This window comes from Bactrocera neohumeralis, unplaced genomic scaffold (assembly GCF_024586455.1).
Source record: "Bactrocera neohumeralis isolate Rockhampton unplaced genomic scaffold, APGP_CSIRO_Bneo_wtdbg2-racon-allhic-juicebox.fasta_v2 cluster11, whole genome shotgun sequence".
Classification (NCBI taxonomy): domain Eukaryota; kingdom Metazoa; phylum Arthropoda; class Insecta; order Diptera; family Tephritidae; genus Bactrocera; species Bactrocera neohumeralis.
Window position 1 is genome coordinate 12,477,231 of NW_026089624.1, and position 20,346 is coordinate 12,497,576.

Here is a 20,346-nt window from a genome sequence, read left to right on the forward strand (position 1 = left end):
CTACACAGGGTTGTGCGCTGGGTTTGGGACCCTCCACATAAAAAACGCCCCTAATGAAAAGATAACAACTGCCTCGGGTGAGAGACAACCCTTTTGATGACGACCACAGCAAACGAAACGACGACATTGACATAGTTCAGCGAATTAAAAGACAGCGGCTACGCTGGCTAGGACTTGTCCGAATGGGCGAAAACACTCCAGCTCTGAAAGTATTCGGCAAAGTACCCGCCGGGGGAAGCAGAGGAAGAGGAAGACCTCCACTCCGTTGGAAGGACCAAAAGGAGAAAGACCTAGCTTCGCTTGGAATATCGAATTGGCGCCACGTAGCGAAAAGAAGAAACGACTACGCCAATAAGGAATAAAAAGAGTCTCAGTAACTTCAATAAAAGCGTTTGGTAGTATAAAAGGGAAACTTAGTTGGAAGGGACTTGTCTGCCTTATCGGGAAGTTCGAAAAAATATTTGCTTTGTTTACTGTATATTTAACTTAATAGTTCTAAATGCGAATAAACATTATTACCAAAAATCACACAGTACTTGTTAACTCCTTTTATTTGTAGCAGAACGTGAAACGATTTTCTTGCCGATATTGTTTTATGTCATCATTTCGTTCAGTTAAATCTACTGAAAAACTTCAGTTTTGAGATATAGGGCATGCAACGTAAGGTCTTAACACTTTCTACTTCCGTACTTCTCAACGAGGCATGCCATGTCGTTCGATTAGCAGTTCTCGCTTGCTTTGTGCACTGCTCTTTTGTCAAAATTTTACACAGAAAAGCAACAAAAAAGTGATCGAGTTTATTCACAAGAGAGTATGCGGATACCTCATTATAGACCGCTTTCTTGAAGCAATTCAACTTCCGACCATCCTAACTCTTTTTTGGTATTACGAACTTCAACTACTTTTAGCCGAAGTTTCATTGGTGTTGCCAGCCTAAAAACTGAAAATTTCACAGATAATTAAATTGCTGAAATTTTTAAAACGAAAAATCAAACAAATAAATATTAAAAATAACAATAGTTTTGATTTATGTTACGACGACAAAAATGTTACAGTTAAAGCTGAAGTGCTCCGCATAAGAAAAATACTTCGTGATCACTCAAATCAATGGAACTTCCTCACACCAAGTATAAGTTTTACTTACGAAATTGTTTTCAAATGATTTTTGTAGCAGAATCACAAATAATTTTCGTTCAAATAGGGAAGCATTTTTTTCACTGAATAAGAATAATGAAACTTTGATGGAAGTTTTTAAAAAGCCATTTTATACAATTTTAATTTTTTCTGGTGTAGACTACGTCTACGATTGTTAAATTGGTTCTATTATGAACACGAGCAGTGGCCACAAATGACTGAAGACGAGCTAAACTCTTCAATAATTTAATTTTATTCAAAAAATATATTCCTAGGAATAGCAGATTGTATCGATTTACGGTCCCTTATAATACTCTTTCAACCTATTGCAACAGAGTATTATAGTTTTGTTCACCTAAAAATAATCGAAATAGATATAGGGTTATATATAATGTATTTGTAATTTGGCAGCAGAGACCGCAGTAGCAAGGGTCACCTGCTAGAAAAAAAATTTTAAAAAGTGGGAGTGGCTCCACCCTCTAATAAGTTTTATGCACATATGTCCTAAACTACTGCAGCTGTAGCAACCAAATTTGCTAAGCGTAAATACTATAAGAACTTTTACCAACAATGTGAAAATGAATTAATCGGATTACCCCGGCCACTCCCCATATAACGGTAATGTTCAAAGCCACTAAAAGCGCAATAAATCAATAACTAATTACGCCAGAGACATTAGATTTTACTTCCGAGATGGTATGAGAGGGATTTATGAAAGCCGCTGTGAAAATTAGACGTCCACTTTTTGGTGAAACCAGATATCACGGGACTCGATCGACCGATTTCGACTAAATTTATAACGTAGCATTATTTTTATATTCCTATATCACAGTGCGAAAATGGAAGAAATCGGACCACAACCACGCCTAATTCGCATATAACACAAAGTTAAATTCCACTTGATTCTTTCACTTTCTAGCACATCCACTTGACCTCGTTCCATATGATTGGTGATTGTATGTAAGGTACCTCAATGAAACCCAGGGAAAATTTTGGAGTATGTGGCATGTTAGTAGTATGTGGGATGAGCAAAAATATAAAAGTAAAATCCGATTGCACACGAACATAGCTCTTCCTTACTTGTTTTTATTTTTAATTTCTTCAAATTTTAACTTGCTCCGTCCAGTTCTGGGAATTTTGTTCTCCTTTCTGTGTACATATTTCTACAAAATAAGTGAATGAAATAGTTTAAATAGTTTATATAGTTTATATAAATTTTTCATACCCCTAAACGTAAAAGCTGGTCCACTTCAAATACTAATCTTTTTTATTTTTTAGACACAATTTTTTGTATTTTTTTACTATCCGGCATTGAAAAATATTTAAATTAAAACACCCAACATTTATACAATTAAAAATCAGTTTATATTGGACTTCTAATATACCGCGAAACTATTTAAATCTGTTATTATGATTTTATGGTAGGTACTATATTAAAATAACTGACTTTCAGTACTTAATAAGGTGAATGAAGCCTGCTAGTTCTCAATCAATAAATGTTTTTAATAATTGGTAATTAAAAATTAATATTACTATGCATCACTTTACAAAACGTTTCATGAAATATATTTAAATTTCACATTTTCTTTAGTTTTTATTGTTTTACGTTTTTCATTAGCGGTCTTGAACGGTGGCAACAAATCCCTCCGTTCACATTTACTTTCGGTATAATTTCGATCTGACAGTTCCAGTCATTCCAATTGCAAAACGTCAAAACCTACAGATCCAGTCAACTGTTAAAGTTTGGTAGGTGAGCGATTCTCACATATCTCTGCATTGACGTTACCAACTTCAGAACTTACGACTTTTTTTGAAGTTTTTCATGTGGCAAGAATTTAGTTCTTCGAAAACAAAATTTATTTGTTAAAGGTTTATGAAAGAAAGTTTATGAACTTACCGTAGGAAGGTTGTCCTTAAGGTGAATGGAAATATAAAATTTACAAACAAATTCGCATAGCTTTCTGAAAATATGACTGAAAAGTGCGAGTGAAAAAGGACCAGCATGCTGTATAAGCATTTGGAAATTTTCTGAACACTTTCATGAAAACCTGAATTTCTGTCGCGGAGTTATAGTATCATTATAAACGGGTCTGTTAAAAAGTTTTAGTCCTAACTCATAAAGTGGATGCAAATTTCTGAAAAGAAGAAATTGAATTTTAGAAAAACACAGAAGAGAATATTCGCCGCTGTGAGTGTCATAAACGAATTCAATGGCAGTTCCATGACATGAAATGAGAAGAACTCAACGCAGCTGCAAAAGATTTTACAAAACAGTATTCTGTTAATGGATATCAGAGATAAAGGATACCTAACTCATCATTCATTGGAAGTGCGACAGCAATTGCTAAACGTCAAAACCTCCTGAACTTTGACAGTTTTGACGTTTAACAATTGGAAACGAGCGATAGCCAGATTGATATCTTACCAAAAAAATATGTAAACAGAGGAATTTGTTACATCGTTCAAGACCATTAATAAAAAATGTTTAGGAATGAAAATTAAGTAAATTTGTGAAATTTAAATGTATTTGATGAAATCTTTTGTAATGTAAAGCATCATAGTAATAATTTTCAATGAAAAATTATTAAAAACATTTATTGATTGAAAGCTAACTTGCTTAAATCCCTTTGTTGGATATTGAATGGTCAAAAGTCTGTTGCTTTAACATACCATTAAAATATTTAAATAGTTTCTCCATATCTTAAACGACCTCTACACAGCCACATGTTATATTCCGGTACAATCTGAAAAAATATTTTTGACTGAAAGTCTTTGTATGATCTAATTTATATTTTCATTATTCCTTTTCGAAATTGTCAAAATCGTACAAAACAAATTTATTCAACTAAATATCAAATACAAAGCAAATTGAATACAGTAATGTGATAAGAGCACAAAACACTACGTCACTTTTGACTTATTCTCCAAAAACATTGATGTAGTAACTATAAAGATAGTTAATAAAATTTATGAAGTAGATATTAGGAACATTCCTGTAGGAAAGAAGCCAAGACCATTTTTTTACTCCTGAGAGCAGTTTTTCTCTCGTGCGCCGTTCTAATCTTGCTATATAGTATGGTAAATCGTGAAAAGAAGTATGATTTTGCAGGACAAATTGGATTCTATTTTATTGAATGCACCAGGTGGAACTCTCAAAAAATTCCTTATTTCCTGGCATTACATTAACCTTTGCATTATCTGGCATTACCGCAATTTATTAGATGGAGGCAGAACAATTCGATTAACATTTAAGCTGCCATTAAACCTTTAAATAACCCAGTATCAGTATGCAGTATCTAATATAAAAACACAATCGAACATGTTCACAAATCTGAAAAATTGTAATATACAAACATTTGCTTAAGACATAAGATAAGATATTGGAAGATATAAAAAACAAGAGCAGGAGAACGTCATACTAAAAGAACATCTAAGAGCGACTGAAAAAAAACACAAATCCTCGAAACAAAATATTTTCCCGGTAAGTTAAGTAAAATAAAACGAATAATAGCCAATTGCACCGTTTGTAAAGAAAACAAGAAAAAACGCTAACTTCGGTTGCACCGAAGCTAATATATCCTTCATAGGTGTATTTCTTTTTGTAACTATGTGTTCAAGTAAATCTAAAGACATAACCGGCAGTGGTTTGCCTACAAAGGAAAACATTTTACTAGTTCTTTTTAGCCAGGTTGTTTGCTAGAAACATTAAGGTTATTTAATAAAGAAAATTGATCTTTTAGACGTTTTGTATGGCATTGTTATCCGACCTGGCAGCTATATGTTATAGTGGTCCGATATCGGCAGTTCCGACAAATGAGCTGCTTCTTAAAGCAAAATTTCAAAATATATCTTAAAAACTGAGGGACTAGTTCGTATATATACAGACCGACGGACAGACAGGCGGGCATAGCTAAATCGACTCAGCTCAACATACTGATCATTTAAATATATACTTTATAAGGTCTCCGACGCTTCCTTCTGAGTGTTACAAACTTCGTGGCAAACTTAATATCCTGTTCAGGGTATAACAATAACAATGGAAAACTTGATGATTGCAGGCAGACAACTCTCGTTCAACGTACGCTGATGAAAATACGCTTGCATCAACTCTCGAAATACTCTCATCGACGAATATATCCCGATGTACACACAAAATATAAAAATCATGAAAAGAGAAGGAGCAGAAAGAGCGATTTTGGCAGCAAAAATGTGGACGTCAATTGATTAAATTCAAAGATACAACAGTTATTGCCCGGGGACTTGCTACTTGAGTTTTTGAATTATGCATTTGTTTTCGAAAACCGCCTTAGGGATGACGTGTGTCAATATCAAATAAAGGCTAATGATACAAATGGTGAGACTTTAAGTGCTTTCTCCATTATTTTCAAAATAATAATAAATAAGTGTATTTACAACTGTAACTATAACTCCATCTATCACAACCACATAACAAAGTATGAAAACCAACGCCTTATTTTTGGTATTTTACAAAATTATGTATACAACGCCTACATATATCCAAGATGCATAAACAATTCGCATTTTTTATATATGAATATTATGTATATCGCATCTTCGCTTCTTCCTAATAATTTTATTACCACTTGAACAACTAAAATAACTTGTTAGAAAAAATAACTTTATATACTTTTTATAAAACTCAATTATTTGATACTCATTAAAGGTTATTATAAATATACTATCAGGCTGGTTCTGGAATCCGAGTAGAAGTGGAAATCAAAATGAATGCAAAAACGAGTGAATTTGCTTTTGGTGTTCTGAAATCCGAGTTTTTTTCATTTTAGAACTCGTTTTGTATTCACCCTATAAATAAACTTTACATCTTTCAAATGTAAAAATGAACTTGATAGCTGTCAAATTATTTGTCAACAAGAAAAATTGAAATGGGGCGAAAAAAATTAGTGCTTTTGTTATATTTCCCTCAATTATTTTAGAAAGGGAATTACATGCAGAGGAAGCTGTTAGCAGGAGGATCTTACGTGACCATTCAAATCCATTAGATGTGCCGGATTTCAAGTAAGAAGTTAACATTTAAAAATGATTAAAGAGCGCATGCAAAAAATCTCTTTTGAAGGTTTGTGGCAAGCTACCGGGTAAACAAAAGTGCTTTTGAAATGCTGGTTAGCGTCGTAGCTCCGCATGTCTAAGGAAAGTGGCCTGCGTTTGGTAGGCACCTTGCCGCGGTGCAGGGGCTTAGGCGCAAGGCATACTCGGCGCCCCCCAATCCTGTGCGGTTGGTGCTGTTAAGCACGGACCACGCGGGATGTCGGATGCCGCATGCGTGTGTCAACCAAGAGCTACCACCTCCTAATCCAGGGTGTTATGCGACTCCCGTGCCCATTGGAACTTTGCAGCCAGGAGGTTAATGTGGCTGTATTATAACGGAGCCTTCCCAACACCGGGCCGAATTGGGAAGTAACGGTGGCCTCACCGCGTCAAGGGGCTCTGGCGTGGCGGACCTCTTAGTTCCCCATATAGTACATAGACCCTGTGTGACACCCTGTGTGAGCTAAGGGTCGTAAAAGCCAGAATAACCAACAACAACAACAAAACAAACACAAGCACTAAACCTGATGACGGACAAGGGCAACGACGAAGGACTACGACAGCTGATACGAAGAAGGAGTTCGAGGCAGCGGAAGGTGCGGGGGGTCGAGGGGCTAGGCGGAAGTTTAGTTTCCTCGACGCTCCTTCGCCAGAGGAGCGTTCGCTGTTTGAGGAGCACGCCAGGGAGGATGAGGATGACGTGCCCTCCTGCAGCGGAGCGCACCTGGTGGCAACGCCTGGTGCCCCTGCATTACCAACTAAGGACACCAAGACCCCCACCGACAGGTGTAGTGGGTCTGCCTTAAGCGAGCCCCATCAGGCAGAGCCTGACGCCGCAAGAGGGAGAAGGAGGAGAAGGCGCAGAAGAGGTGGGCAACGCCCCCTCCCTGAAGCTGGCCAACCCGGCGGGTGCGACGACCCTCACAGGAATGGCATGAGTGGGTCCACCATGAAGTGGTACCTACGGCACCTCAGTGAAGGGAAATCCCCGGAGGCAGCGGAGGCTCTAGCGAAGAGCAAGGGCCAAAAGAACGACGCGTCTCCGGCAAAAGGCAACAAGAGCAACGTGCCAGCTCGCGCGCAAGGCAGCGGTATCAGCAACCGCGGCCAGGTCAGCACAGCTCGGACCGTAAGGCGAGGCGACAGCAGGGCAATGCCCGCGGTCACGTTCGCTCAAGCCGGAAAAAGAAAGAGCGGCCAAATCACGCCGCAGGAGCCCCCCCGATCCAAAAGGGTGCGAGGCACGGATACAAAGGCAGCCGGGGGCCAACCATCTGGACCGGCTCCTCACCGGGTGGAGGAAGGGCGGCGCGGGTATGCGGATGCTGTCAGAGGCGTCCGCATGGCTGTCCTGCCTTTCAAATACCCGGCGGAGTCGCTGAAACCGGAGGAGCTCACCGTGCTTCAAGACATCCTGATAGACGAGGAGTCCAACGGAGAGGACTACTAGGCATCGACTTCAGGGGAGGCATGATGCAGGTAGACTGCCTGGACGAGTCGTCCGCCGACTGGCTGAGGGAGCATGCTCCAAAGTTGGAAGGCTGGACGGGCCCTGTCCTCTGCGTGAAGAGGGTGGAGGATGTGCCAATCATGCACAGCATGACGATGTTCCTCCCTCGGAGCGAGGACAGGACATACGAGCACGCCCTAAACCTGGTGAGGAACCAGAACCGGGGACTCAGTATCTCGTCCTGGTGTGTTGCAGGCAGCAAGAAGGAGAAGCTAGGTGACATCGAGGGATGGAGGTTGCACCCCTACATCAACGATGAGTCATACAAGTATGTCCGAGCCACGAGCTTCCGCCTGTTTTACAGGTATAGCACGGTCGTCATGCGGCCCTACAAGCCTGCTGACACCGCGAGCAAGGAAGCTAAAGCGCCTGAGACTCTTCAGGACAAGGGCGTCGACAATCAGGCAGTGCCTGAGTCCGCCCCGGAGGAAACAAAAATGGAGGTGGACGAGTTGTCGGAGCAGCCCTGCGGGAGCAAGTCCGGACAGGCAGGGCCAGCAACGACCACTGACGTCCCCGCGGATGACCGGAGCACGGAGCTACCCTCAACGCAGGAGCTCCTAGACGGACTAGGAGGCCCAATGGGCAGCAGTGCGATTGACGGCGGGGTAGAGGATCTCTCACTCCTCGAGCCCACTCTATGATGGTCGGCGTCATAGAAATTGCCCAAGTGAACCTGCATCATGCGGCGGCAGCCTCGGCTGTCATTGCAAGCAGGTTCACTGCGGAGAAACTGGGCGCACTGCTGATCCAAGAGCCTTGGATATATAAGGGAGAGATAAAGGGCCTCAAGACGGAGGCAAATAAGGTAATCTGGGACCTCTCTAGCGAGAGGCCTAGGACGTGTATAGTTGTCAGAAGCAATATTGATTTCTTTTGCATTTCAGAGTTTCTGACACAGGACTTGGTGGCGGTACAGGCCAGGGATACTGAAGGCAAAGACTTCGTCCTGGCCTCAGCATACTTTCCGGGAGAGACAGCAACGGCGCCCCCGGAGGCGGTGGAAAGGCTGGTAGAGCACTGCAAACGGCACAAGCTCCCCCTCATCATCGGCTGCGATGCTAACGCTCACCACACAGAATGGGGCAGCACTGACTGCAACGCGAGAGGTGAGTCCCTATTAGAATATGTTTTAGGAAGCAATTTAGAGATTGAAAATGTAGGGTGTGAACCCACTTTCGTAACCATTAACAGGAGGGGGTGTTGGACCTCACCTTGAGTAATGAGCCTGCAAATGGATTGGTCTCGCAATGGAGGGTCTCTACGGAGCCCTCCATGTCAGACCACAGGATTTTGAGGTTCACGCTAAAGGCAGAGGTCAGGAAACTCCTCCCCAGACGCAACCCTCGGAAGGCGGACTGGGACGCCTTCAGGGTTACACTAGGTGAGGAATTGGGCAGGGGGGAGCAGACCGATAACAGCGTGTCAGGCCCGGGCTTGGAGTTTAGGCTATCTAAGCTAAACGAGTCTGTCATTAACGCTTATCATGGCAGCTGCCCCCTACAAGTGACCACAGAAAGGCGAAACAGTCCCTGGTGGTCCAGGAAACTATCAGACCTCCGTAAAAAAGTACGCAGACTATTCAACAAAGCGAAGCGTACGGGGGTCTGGGAGGAATATAGGAGCTATCTCACTTTATACAATAAGGAGATCAGGTCTGCAAAGCAGGCTAGCTTCAGGAGATTCTGCGAGAACGTTACCTCAACGCCAGAGGCGGCCCGGCTGCATAAAGCTCTGGCGAAAGGCACCAACGACGCAGTAGTAGCAATCAAAAGAGGTGATGGGACATTCACGACCAGCGCAGAGGACAGAGCGACGGAGCTCCTGCGGGCGCACTTCCCGGAGACGGTTCGGGAAGACCAGTGTCTCCCTGCGATCGAGCACAGGCCAACCCGCGAGGATTGGAGTACCGCCAAACGGCTTTTTACGGCGGACTCGATCCGGTGGGCAATGGCCTCGTTTGAGAGATTCAAGTCTCCGGGAGTGGATGGTATTTTTCCAGCGCTGTTACAACAGGGGGAGCAGCATTTACTGCCTCACCTGATTCGGCTGCTGAGGGAAAGCCTCGCACTGGCGTACATCCCTGAAGTATGGAGGACAGCGAAGGTGATCTTTATACCCAAGGTGGGTAGGAAGGACTACTCATTGGCGAAATCCTTCAGGCCAATCAGTCTAACGTCTTTCCTACTAAAAACCATGGAGAAGATCGTGGACAATGAAATAAGGTCAACAGCGCTGAAGAGAGCACCCCTGCATGCGGCTCAGCACGCCTACAGAGCGGGTAGATTCACACACACTGCTCTGTACCAGATAACCTCTGAAATAGAGAGTTCACTGGAGCATGGAGAGGTGATGCTTTGCGCGTTCTTGGACATCGAAGGTGCCTTTGACAACACATCTCATAAAAGTGTAGCCAAGGCATTGGAGAAAAGGAATGTGGCAGCACCGGTGCGCAGATGGATTGAATCTGTGTTGCGTACCAGAGTTGCTGAGACCACAGTAGGTGACAAAAGGATTCGTCTTGGCACAACAAGAGGCTGCCCACAGGGAGGTGTGTTATCACCCCTGCTATGGAGTCTAGTTGTAGACGACCTGTTAGTACTGCTAACGAACAATGGGATCCGCTGCCAAGGGTATGCGGACGACATTGTAATTATAGCAAGAGGCAAATACGAAGACACTCTCTGTGACCTAATACAAATAGGTCTAAACCTGGCGAAGATGTGGTGTAAAGAGGTTGAATTAAACATCAATCCCTCTAAGACGACCGTAGTCCCGTTTACGAGACGCAGGTCCCTACCCGGTCTCAGGAACCTTACACTTGGGGGCAGAGAGATAGGAATGACCAGAAGTGTCAAATACCTAGGGTTAATGCTAGACTCTTCGTTGCGGTGGAATCAGCATGTAAACCTGACCCTGGTCAAGGCAACAAAAGCTTTAATGGTGTGCAACCGGCTGGCGGGCAAATCCTGGGGCTGTAAGCCAAGGATCCTCAGGTGGTTGTACACCATGATAGTGCGACCTATAATCACATATGGGGCGGTAGCCTGGGCCTCAATAGCGTCGCAGACTTCGGTTAGGACCAAGCTATCGAAGCTGCAACGGCTAGCCTGTGTCTGCATGACGGGCGCAATGCGCACCTGTCCAACGGCAGCACTGGAGGCTCTGACGGAGCTTACTCCGCTTCACTTGGTTATCGGTCAGGTAGCCAAGCACACAATTCTGCAATTAACGGCAGAGGGGTGGGGCAAAGGTAGAGTAATCTCGTCCCAGAGGATGGAAAAGATAAGTGGCGATGTACCATCAGCCCTCCTCCCGAGGGACAGCACTACCAAAATAGTTAACTTTAAGAGAAAGTTTAAGGTCACCCTCGGCAGCAAGGATGAGTGGAATGATTCCAACCTCGAACTGATGCTGAGGAATAGTACGCTAAGGTGGTACACCGACGGATCAAAAATGTCGGAGGGGATCGGTGCGGGGATTGCTGGCCCACGCACTAAGCTCTCCATACCCATGGGAGAGTTCCCGAGCATTTTCCAGGCAGAAGTTTTTGCCATAAGTCGGTGTATAGAAATAAACCTCCACCGCAACTATCGCAATGAGAGAATAGCTATTCTCAGTGATAGCCAAGCGGCGCTAAAAGCGATCACTTCCTACGAAATCAAATCGCTATTAGTGCAGGAGTGCAGGGAGAGGCTGAATAGCCTTGCAGAACGTAACCAGGTACACCTAATCTGGGTGCCGGGTCACAGAGGTATAGCCGGCAATGAACTGGCGGATGAGCTAGCCCGCTCCGCAGCCTCCACCAAGATGGTGGGACCGGAACCCTGTATTGGGGTAGGTCCACACACCATAAAGGAGCTACTTCGCAGGGAAGAAGGAGTGAGCAGAGAGGAGCATTGGCGGCAAACGCGTGGTATGAGACATGCCAAACTGCTAATGGGAGGATACAATCTAAGCAGGTTCAAGGTTATAATAAACCTTCCCAGGAACAAACTCAGGCTGCTGGTCGCATGGTATACCGGCCACTGTAAGCTGAATAGGCACCTGTATAACATGGGCCTATTCTCTTGCATTAACTGCCGGTTCTGCGACCTGGAGCCTGAAACCCCGGACCACCTGCTGATTGACTGCGCAGCAGTCTGTAGACGCAGGACTAAGGCCCTCGGAGCAGTGCTTCCGGATAGGGATAGCATAGCCTCACTAGCGCCCAGAAGGCTACTGAACTTCATCGATGCGCTGGGGCTAGGTGAGTCTATGTAAGTTAGGAGAGGGCACAATAGACCAAAGGTCGCAGTGCATTCCTCATATTAATCAATCAATCAATCAAGGAAAGTGGCATCCCGGCACGACTGCAGTTGGCGGCCACAATAAGATTTTTAGCCGAAGGTGGCTTTCAAAAATCAGTAGGGAAGGATGTTGTTGTTGCAATGGGTCGCAGTACAATTGCGAAAGTTCTTAAGCGGCTGCTTAATGTTTTAGAAAAATACATTTGTCCACAATGGATTTAACTTAATATGACGGAGGCCGAAATAGCCGCTTCAAAGCATTTTTTACAAAACTTCGGCATACCTGTCGTGGTTGGATGTGTAGACGGAACACATATTCGGATAACAAAGCCACATAAAGATCCAAGACTTTTCTACAACCGAAAAGGATATTTCAGCATCAACGCAATGATTGTAAGCACCAAATATAACTACATACTTGTAACTTTATTGTTGGTAACCAATTATGTAAATATATTTCATTTATTTAAAATTAAAAACATCACATTAAGCGTAGTTCAGTTTGAATAAAAAAAGTGAATTTAGTTCACTAAACAAAATAAAAATCACATAAATTCATTGAAAAAAAATTAATTGTTGTTGCCGCGATTGTACTTTGAGCACATTTTGAGCTCTTGCAGGCCAAACTCCTTCATTTTCATCTCATTCTCCTCTTGTTTAAGCCTTTTCAGTTGTAGGTGGTGACGCATGTTCTCGGCCGTGCTTTCTTTAACGGCGATGGTCAATTCTTTCACGACATCGCACACGCCTTTAAGGCCCGCACTAACTTCCCTCGTGGCGTCAACAATTTCCTCTAGCCCATGCACAAGGGTTTTCATAGCCACATTCTGCTCATTAACATTTGCCCTAAGGCAGTCAGACACCCCAAGCTGGCGTCTGCGAGATGGCGTTGAGAGGACGGCACTGCTTGTGCATGGCAATTCTGCGTCTTCATCCTCGCTTGAATTGCCTGTCATATCCTCAGAATTTTGAGGAGCACCAAAGTCAGCCGTTTTTCGATGCCGCACACAACGGTATATGTATATGCCACACAACTGGGCAATTTTATCTTTTACAAAGCCACGGGCGATGTCTTTATGGGCTTCCACGAATTGGATAATTATTGCATCCTGCTCTGCATTCTTATGTTTTCCCCTTTAAAAATATCACATTTCCATTAACAATTTTTTTTATAATCAAAATTAACTATTTTTAATCTTTTTTTGTGCAAACTTTAAACATTTAATTACACTTATATCTTCGCGCAACAAATTCCCAAGTTTGAATTGAAGTGAATGCAAACCGACACATTTTTTGCGAATTCGTTTTCCAGAACACGCATATTCACTCGAAATTCATTTTTTGAAAAAAATATTGAAATGAATCGGGGGAAGTGGAACATAGAACACCAAATGTCGGATTGAAAGTGAATTTGCTTGATATTCACTCGGAAGTGAATCACAGAACCTACCTGTATATGTAGTTTTGTTTTAAATTAACGACACTAAAATATATGCAAAAGAAAACATGCGGACAAATAGAAAATCCATTAGCAAAAGTCTGTGTACAAGGTATTTAAGTCGAACAAAATTATTCTTCTTCTGAATTATTCTTAAAACTAAACAGAAAGTCGTATACCCCCAACTATTTAAAGCTACCACTAAGCGTTTTGGCATGGAATAGACAAGCTTAAAGGTTTCTGTCAAAGGCATGTGAGCCCATCCTTGTGCAGCACATCCTTGAGTATATCCTTTGAGGTAATTATGCGTTGAATCTAATATCTAATAGCGTAACCTAAGCTGTCTGCTGTATGCTTCGAGTCGTTATCATGTAGAAAATAGTAGCCACTTCGAAGACCCAATTCCTCCGCTCATTGCTTAAGATTTATGTTTAAGATAGTATTAAGGTATGCATATTTGTCAATAGTGGACTCTATTAACTCCATTCAGCCAGAACAATTACGTTCTTCACAGTATGTATCAATATGACCTTAACGAGTGCCGTGAATGCATTTCGCATGTTTTGCTTTCTTTCAAAAGTTTAACCATTATTTCCCTTTCAGAGGGTCTTTCATTTTACGCGAGTTTCTATATTATAAATTTATGTAATTTCAAACTGAATAAAATAAAAATATTTTAAATTTGCTAGTTTTGCGAAAACAAGTAAAGACTTAACTCTCCGACACTTTTTCTTTTATTATTACGCGGGGACCTCAATTAACTGATTGTGAATTAATATCCTCGCCATGAGGATATTAAGAAAAATATATTGGATAGTCGAGCAAGTATTTTCGTTGCAGTCATGAATATATCTCCAGCGCAACCAATCACATTGTGTCATACCATCTTCTTCTTCTTAATTGGCGTAGACACCGCTTACGCGATTATAGCCGAGTTAACAACAGCGCGCCATTCGTTTCTTCTTTTCGCTACGTGGCACCAATTGGATATTCCAAGCGTAGCCAGGTCCTTCTCAACCTGGTCCTTCCAACGGAGTGGAGGTCTTCCTCTTCCTCTGCTTTCCCCGGTGGGTACTGCGTCGAATACTTTCAGAGCTGGAGTGTTTTCGTCCATTCGCACAACATGACCTAGCCAGCGTAGCCGCTGTCTTTTAATTCGCTGAGCTATGTCAATGTCATCATATATCTCATACAGCTCATCGCTTCATCGCCGTGGTCAACGCGTAAAGGACTGTACATCTTTCGCAAAACCTTTCTCTCGAAAACACGCAACGTTGACACATCAGTTGTTGTCATCGTCCAAGCCTCTCCACCATACAGCCGGACGGGAATTATGAGTGACTTATAGAGTTTAGCTTTTGTTCGTCGAGAGAGCACTTTACTTCTCAATTGCCTACTCATTCCGAAGTAGCACCTGTTGGCAAGAGTTATCCTGCGTTGAATTTCCAGGCTGACATTGTTGGTGGTGTTTACACTGGTTCCCAACTATACGAAACTATCAACAACTTCAAAGTTATGACTGTCAACAGTGACGTGGGTGCCAAGTCGCGAGTGCGACGACTGTTTGTTTGACTTGCCCTCGTTCACTGCCAGACCCATTTTTTTTGCTTCCTTGTCCAGTCTGGAGAAAGCAGAACTAACGGCGCGGGTGTTAAGGCCGATGATATCAATATCATCGGCATACGCCAGCAGCTGTACACTCTTATAGAAGATGGCACCTTCTATATTTAGTTCTGCGGCTCGAACTATTTTCTCCAGAAGCATGTTGAAAAAGTCGCACGATAGGGAGTCGCCTTGTCTGAAACCTCGTTTGGTATCGAACGGCTCGGAGAGGTCCTTCCCGATTCTGACGGAGCTTTTGGTGTTGCTCAACGTCAGTTTACACAGCCGTATTAGTTTTGCGGGGATACTAAACTCAGACATCGCGGCATAAAGGCAGCTCCTTTTCGTGCTGTCGAAAGCAGCTTTGAAATCGACGAAGAGGTGGTGTGTGTCGATTCTCCTTTCACGGGTCTTTTCCAAGATTTGGCGCATGGTGAATATCTGGTCGGTTGTTGATTTTCCAGGTCTAAAACCACACTGATAAGGTCCAATCAGTTTGTTGACGGTGGGCTTTAATCTTTCACACAATACGCTCGATAGAACCCTATATGCGATGTTGAGGAAGCTGATCCCACGGTAGTTGGCGCAGATTGTGGGGTCTCCTTTTTTATGGATTGGGCATAGCACACTTAGATTCCAATCGTTGGACATGCTTTCGTCCGACCATATTTTACAAAGAAGCTGATGCATGCTCCTTATCAGTTCTTCGCCGCCGTGTTTGAATAGCTCGGCCGGTAATCCATCGGCACCCGCCGCTTTGTTGTTCCTCAGGCGGGCAATTGCTATTCGAACTTCTTCATGGTCGGGCAATGGAACGTCTGCTCCATCGTCATCGATTGGGGAATCGGGTTCGCCTTCTCCTGGTGTTGTGCGTTCACTGCCATTCAGCAGGCTGGAGAAGTGTTCCCTCCATAATTTAAGTATGCTCTGGGCATCGGTGACTAGATCACCTTTGGGGTTCTACAAGAGTATGCTCCGGTCTTGAAACCTTCTGTAAGCCGCCGTATTTTTTCGTAGAATTTTCGAGCATTACCCCTGTCGGCCTCTTTCTTCTTCTGTCTGCAAATGCGTCTCGCTTCCCTCTTCAACTCTTGGTATCTATCCCATCCCGCACGTGTAGTGGTCGATCGTAACGTTGCGATGTAGGCAGCCTGTTTTCTCTCCGCTGCGACACGGTACCCCTCGTCGTACCAGCTGTTCTTTTGCACTTTCCAAAAACCAATGGTTTCGGTTGCAGCTGTACGTAAGGAGTTCGAAATGCCGTCCCACAGTTCCCTTATACCGAGTTGTTGACGAGTGCTCTCAGAGAGCAGGAGTGCAAGCCGAGTAGAAAATCGTTCGGCTGTTTGTTGTGACTGTAGCTTCTCGACGTCGAAACTTCCTTTTGTTTGGTGGTGTGCGTTTTTTGCTGCACAGTGGCGGGTGCGAATCTTAGCTGCAACAAGATAGTGGTCCGAGTCGATGTTAGGACCTCGGAGCGCACGCACATCTAAAACACTGGAGACGTGTCTTCCGTCTATTACAACATGATCGATCTGGTTGGTGGCTTTTCGATCCGGAGACAGCAAGGTAGCTTGATGTATTTTCTTGTGCTGGAATCTACTACTACAGATAACCATATTTTGGGCCCCGGCGAAGTCGATCAGCCTCAACCCATTTGGGGATGTTTAGTCGTGGAGGCTAAATTTACCGACCGTAGTGCCAAAGATACCTTCTTTGCCCACCCTGGCGTTAAGGTCGCCAAGCACGATTTGTACATCGTGGCGTGGGCAGCGCTCATAGGTGCGCTCCAAGCGCTCATAGAGGCATCTTTGGTCACATCGTCCTTCTCTTCCGTCGGGGCGTGGGCGCAAATCAGCAATATATTGAAGATCCTCGCTTTGATGCGGATTGTGGCTAGACGTTCATCCACCGGGATGAATTACAGTACTCAGCGACGGTGTCTCTCTCCCATCACGAATCCCACACTAAGCTTGCGCTCCTTTATATGGCCACTGTAGTAAATGCCACAGGACCTATTCGCCTCAGTCTTTGTCCCGTCCATCGCATTTCTTGGACGGCGGTGATATCAGCCTTCAGTCTAACGAGGAAATCAACCAGCTGGACAGCGGCACCTTCCCAATTAAGAGACCGGACATTCCAGGTGCATACCCTCAATTCGTAGTCCTTATTTCGTTTGCCATAGTCGTCATCAAGCGAGGGGTCTCTCATCCGAAGCTTGTTGTTTCTTTGCATTAGGGGTCCCAAACCCAGCGCGCTACCCTATGTAGGGGATGTTTCGCCTTCTCACTTTAGCTCGCCTTCAAACGGACGTTCTTAGGCTACCCAGAGGATACTTGGTCAAAGATCGGAAGTCGTGAGCTGCTTGAGCCATATGTAAAAGAATCCTTTCTGGCCACTCCCAAGTGAATGGCGATCAGAGAACTTTCCTCATTTGCGTGAACTTCTCTACATATCACCAATTCAATTTTAATATTTGTTATTTATTAATCACATGACCCCATCCTGGCTATAAAGTTAGAAAGCATTAATAGTCTATGGACACGCCTTCTGGCAGCGTACGATACAGTACCAGATACTGACTCCCCTTCTCAGAGTAGTTACAATACCAAAAGAAGACCTATATAAAGGCATATATCTTAAAGTACCAGCTTGTGATACTGAAGTTTTTAATGGATGTTATGACTAATGGCCGTCCTTCCGGGACGTGTTCACTGCTGTTTATACAAACCATCCTAAACTTTCACAAGCACAAAAGCTATACCATCTCAGGTATAAAATAAAAGGGAAAACAGGCAGTATCGTCAAGAAATTCGCTTTAAATAACGAAAATTTTAAGCTGGTTTGGGAAGCACTGGTCGAAAGATGCGAAAATGGAAAGGGAAGGAATTTTAAAATGTATACTCGACAGTGACCAATTGTTTATCAGTGTTAACAACAGAATCTTGGGAACACCCCCTGATGCTGTGTTACTACGATGGGAACAATCACTAGTGGAAAGAAACCAATGCCCAAATGGCAACAAATGAAAACATTACCGTTTCACTTACCTTTCAGTACGAGATAGCTGAGCGAATAGGCAAAAAAACTATGAAGCCAAAAATTCATCAAAATGACTCAAGTAAAAACTTGTTTATAATCCAAGCCAGTAATAACATGCAATATAATAGACACATTAATTAAAGTCACACTTGAACTCTGTAAAGGAGGTCATAAATTAAGATCTTGCGAGAAATTCCAAAAATTATCCGTTTCTGATAGAAACAATCTTGTCCGTCAACACAAACTTTGCATAAACTGTCTGTCGAATTCTCATATGACAAAAGACTGTGAAAGCAAGTTCAATTGTGTGTACTGTCAACGAAGACACCACTCATTGCTTCATATTACCAATTTTCAAATTATGAAGCAATATCAATTCCAAAAAACCACGGGGTTAGTCGCTACAATTACATCAAGTAATCCCGAAACCTCAAATCCCAAAAAAGGGAAGAACAACCATGTTGCTCTAAAGCAGCAAAAATTCAATGAAAGAAAAATTCATTTACCCACTGCGGTTATCACCTCTGAACATAAGGGTGATTTATTCAAACAAAGAACGTTAATAGATCAAGGCTGTTAAAGATCCTTAAATCACCGAAGGCTCAAAATCGGCTAAAATTGCCAATAAAACATTCCAATTTTCAAACTTCGGGAATGGGCGGAAATTATTCAAATTAAATATGCCCAATCACCATAGTTTCTCCAAATGCGGATATAATAATAGATGCAAAAGCGATCGTTCTACCGCAACTTTCAAATTTGCTTCCAAGCCATGAAGGTCGTTATGTTGTGCGACTCCCAACCAAACCCACCTTCTGGTACATGAAGATGACCAAGATTTCCATTGCATAGTCTTCAGCAATTCAATTAATAGTCTAATTACTGACTATAAACTTAAAACAGTTACCTTTGGCATAATATAATAGGGTGCGCAGTTACCCTATTTAGCCATTCGAACATTACATGAAGTTGCAAAATCGTGTGAAACAAATTTACCTTTAGCAACTTCTGTGCTGCAAACTCAAACATAATTGGACGATATTCTATCAGGTAGCCACAGTATATCTTTAGCGTGCGAATCACTATTTCAAGTGATCAAAGCACTAAATTCAGTAGGTTTTTGTAATAAGCCGGGAATTGAATTAAAACACTATAATTTTATAGAATAAATATTAAAAGTTTATTCATTAGTCACGATGCACGTACGGCTTATTATGCGGTTCACGCTGAACTGATCTCATATAACAGTCGACAACTATTGCAGGGTTGCATTACACGCATTTTTTTATTAAATTAACTTGAAAACAATAAAATTTACAATTTTACCAGCCATAATTTTGCGGTGGTCTCAGAGCACGACCACTACGCGTTCTATGAGTGTCAGTAACCACCGGCTCTGGAATTGCCTCTACAGTCCTACTATCATTTGCATCTGAATCATCACTTTCAGAGGTTTCATATTCCGATGATGAATTATGATAATCCGCAATTTCATCCTCCACTGGAATTTCTGATTCATCCGCAATTACATTGTTCATGGCAATTTCTCCATTTTGAATATTTTCTCTAATCACTGGCCCTGCGATTTGTATTTCTGGAAAATAATCAGATGTCCGCCTTTAATATTTTCGTCAAACATTGGATCGCTAGCAATAAAATCTTCAATATTAGTTTTAGCAATAAATCGACGATTACGTCTGAAGTGATTGTCAAAAGCGTCCCGAATAATGTATGAACGGTCATTAACCAGTCCAATAATTCTTCCGTAATGCCATTCCCTTCAATAATGGCACTGACTTCACATTGTTTTATTTTTGTTTTTCTTGTTTTATCGATTTCTTGAATTCCGACACTGGGAGTTTCGTTTTAATCAGCCTACCAAAGAATAATTCTGATGGAGTAAAATGCATGCTTGCGACTGGCGTTATATTCAATGATTCTATATTGAAATTGTTTTACTTCATTTAATGACAGCTTTAAGCATTCGAAATTGTCTTTTGACACACATCCTCCTCCCCTCCTGAGATCACGTCCGACTGTGCACGAGAAAGACAATCAGCCAACAACATGCTCTTTCCGGGATTATAAATTATTTTCATTTTCGGATATCTTAATAATACCATGAACATTCTTTGCAATCGTGGTGTGACACCATCGATATCACGCGAGTCTAATGTTTCAAGTGGTTTGTGATTACTTTGATTCACGTCCATAAATTCAATTTTTAAAATGTGTGCATGCAAAAACCACGGCCAAAGGTTCCT

At 42.7% G+C, this 20,346-nt stretch overlaps 1 protein-coding gene across 1 annotated transcript; it reads left to right on the forward strand.

Moving 5' to 3' along the window:
* Positions 1 to 8,354: 8,354 nt before the first annotated feature.
* Positions 8,355 to 14,786, forward strand: LOC126766004 (uncharacterized). The gene is made up of 2 exons (XM_050483720.1): positions 8,355 to 8,820; positions 14,725 to 14,786. Exons 1-2 carry the CDS (start codon positions 8,355 to 8,357, stop codon positions 14,784 to 14,786), a joined length of 528 nt encoding a protein of 175 aa, XP_050339677.1.
* The last annotated feature ends 5,560 nt before the right edge of the window (positions 14,787 to 20,346 follow it).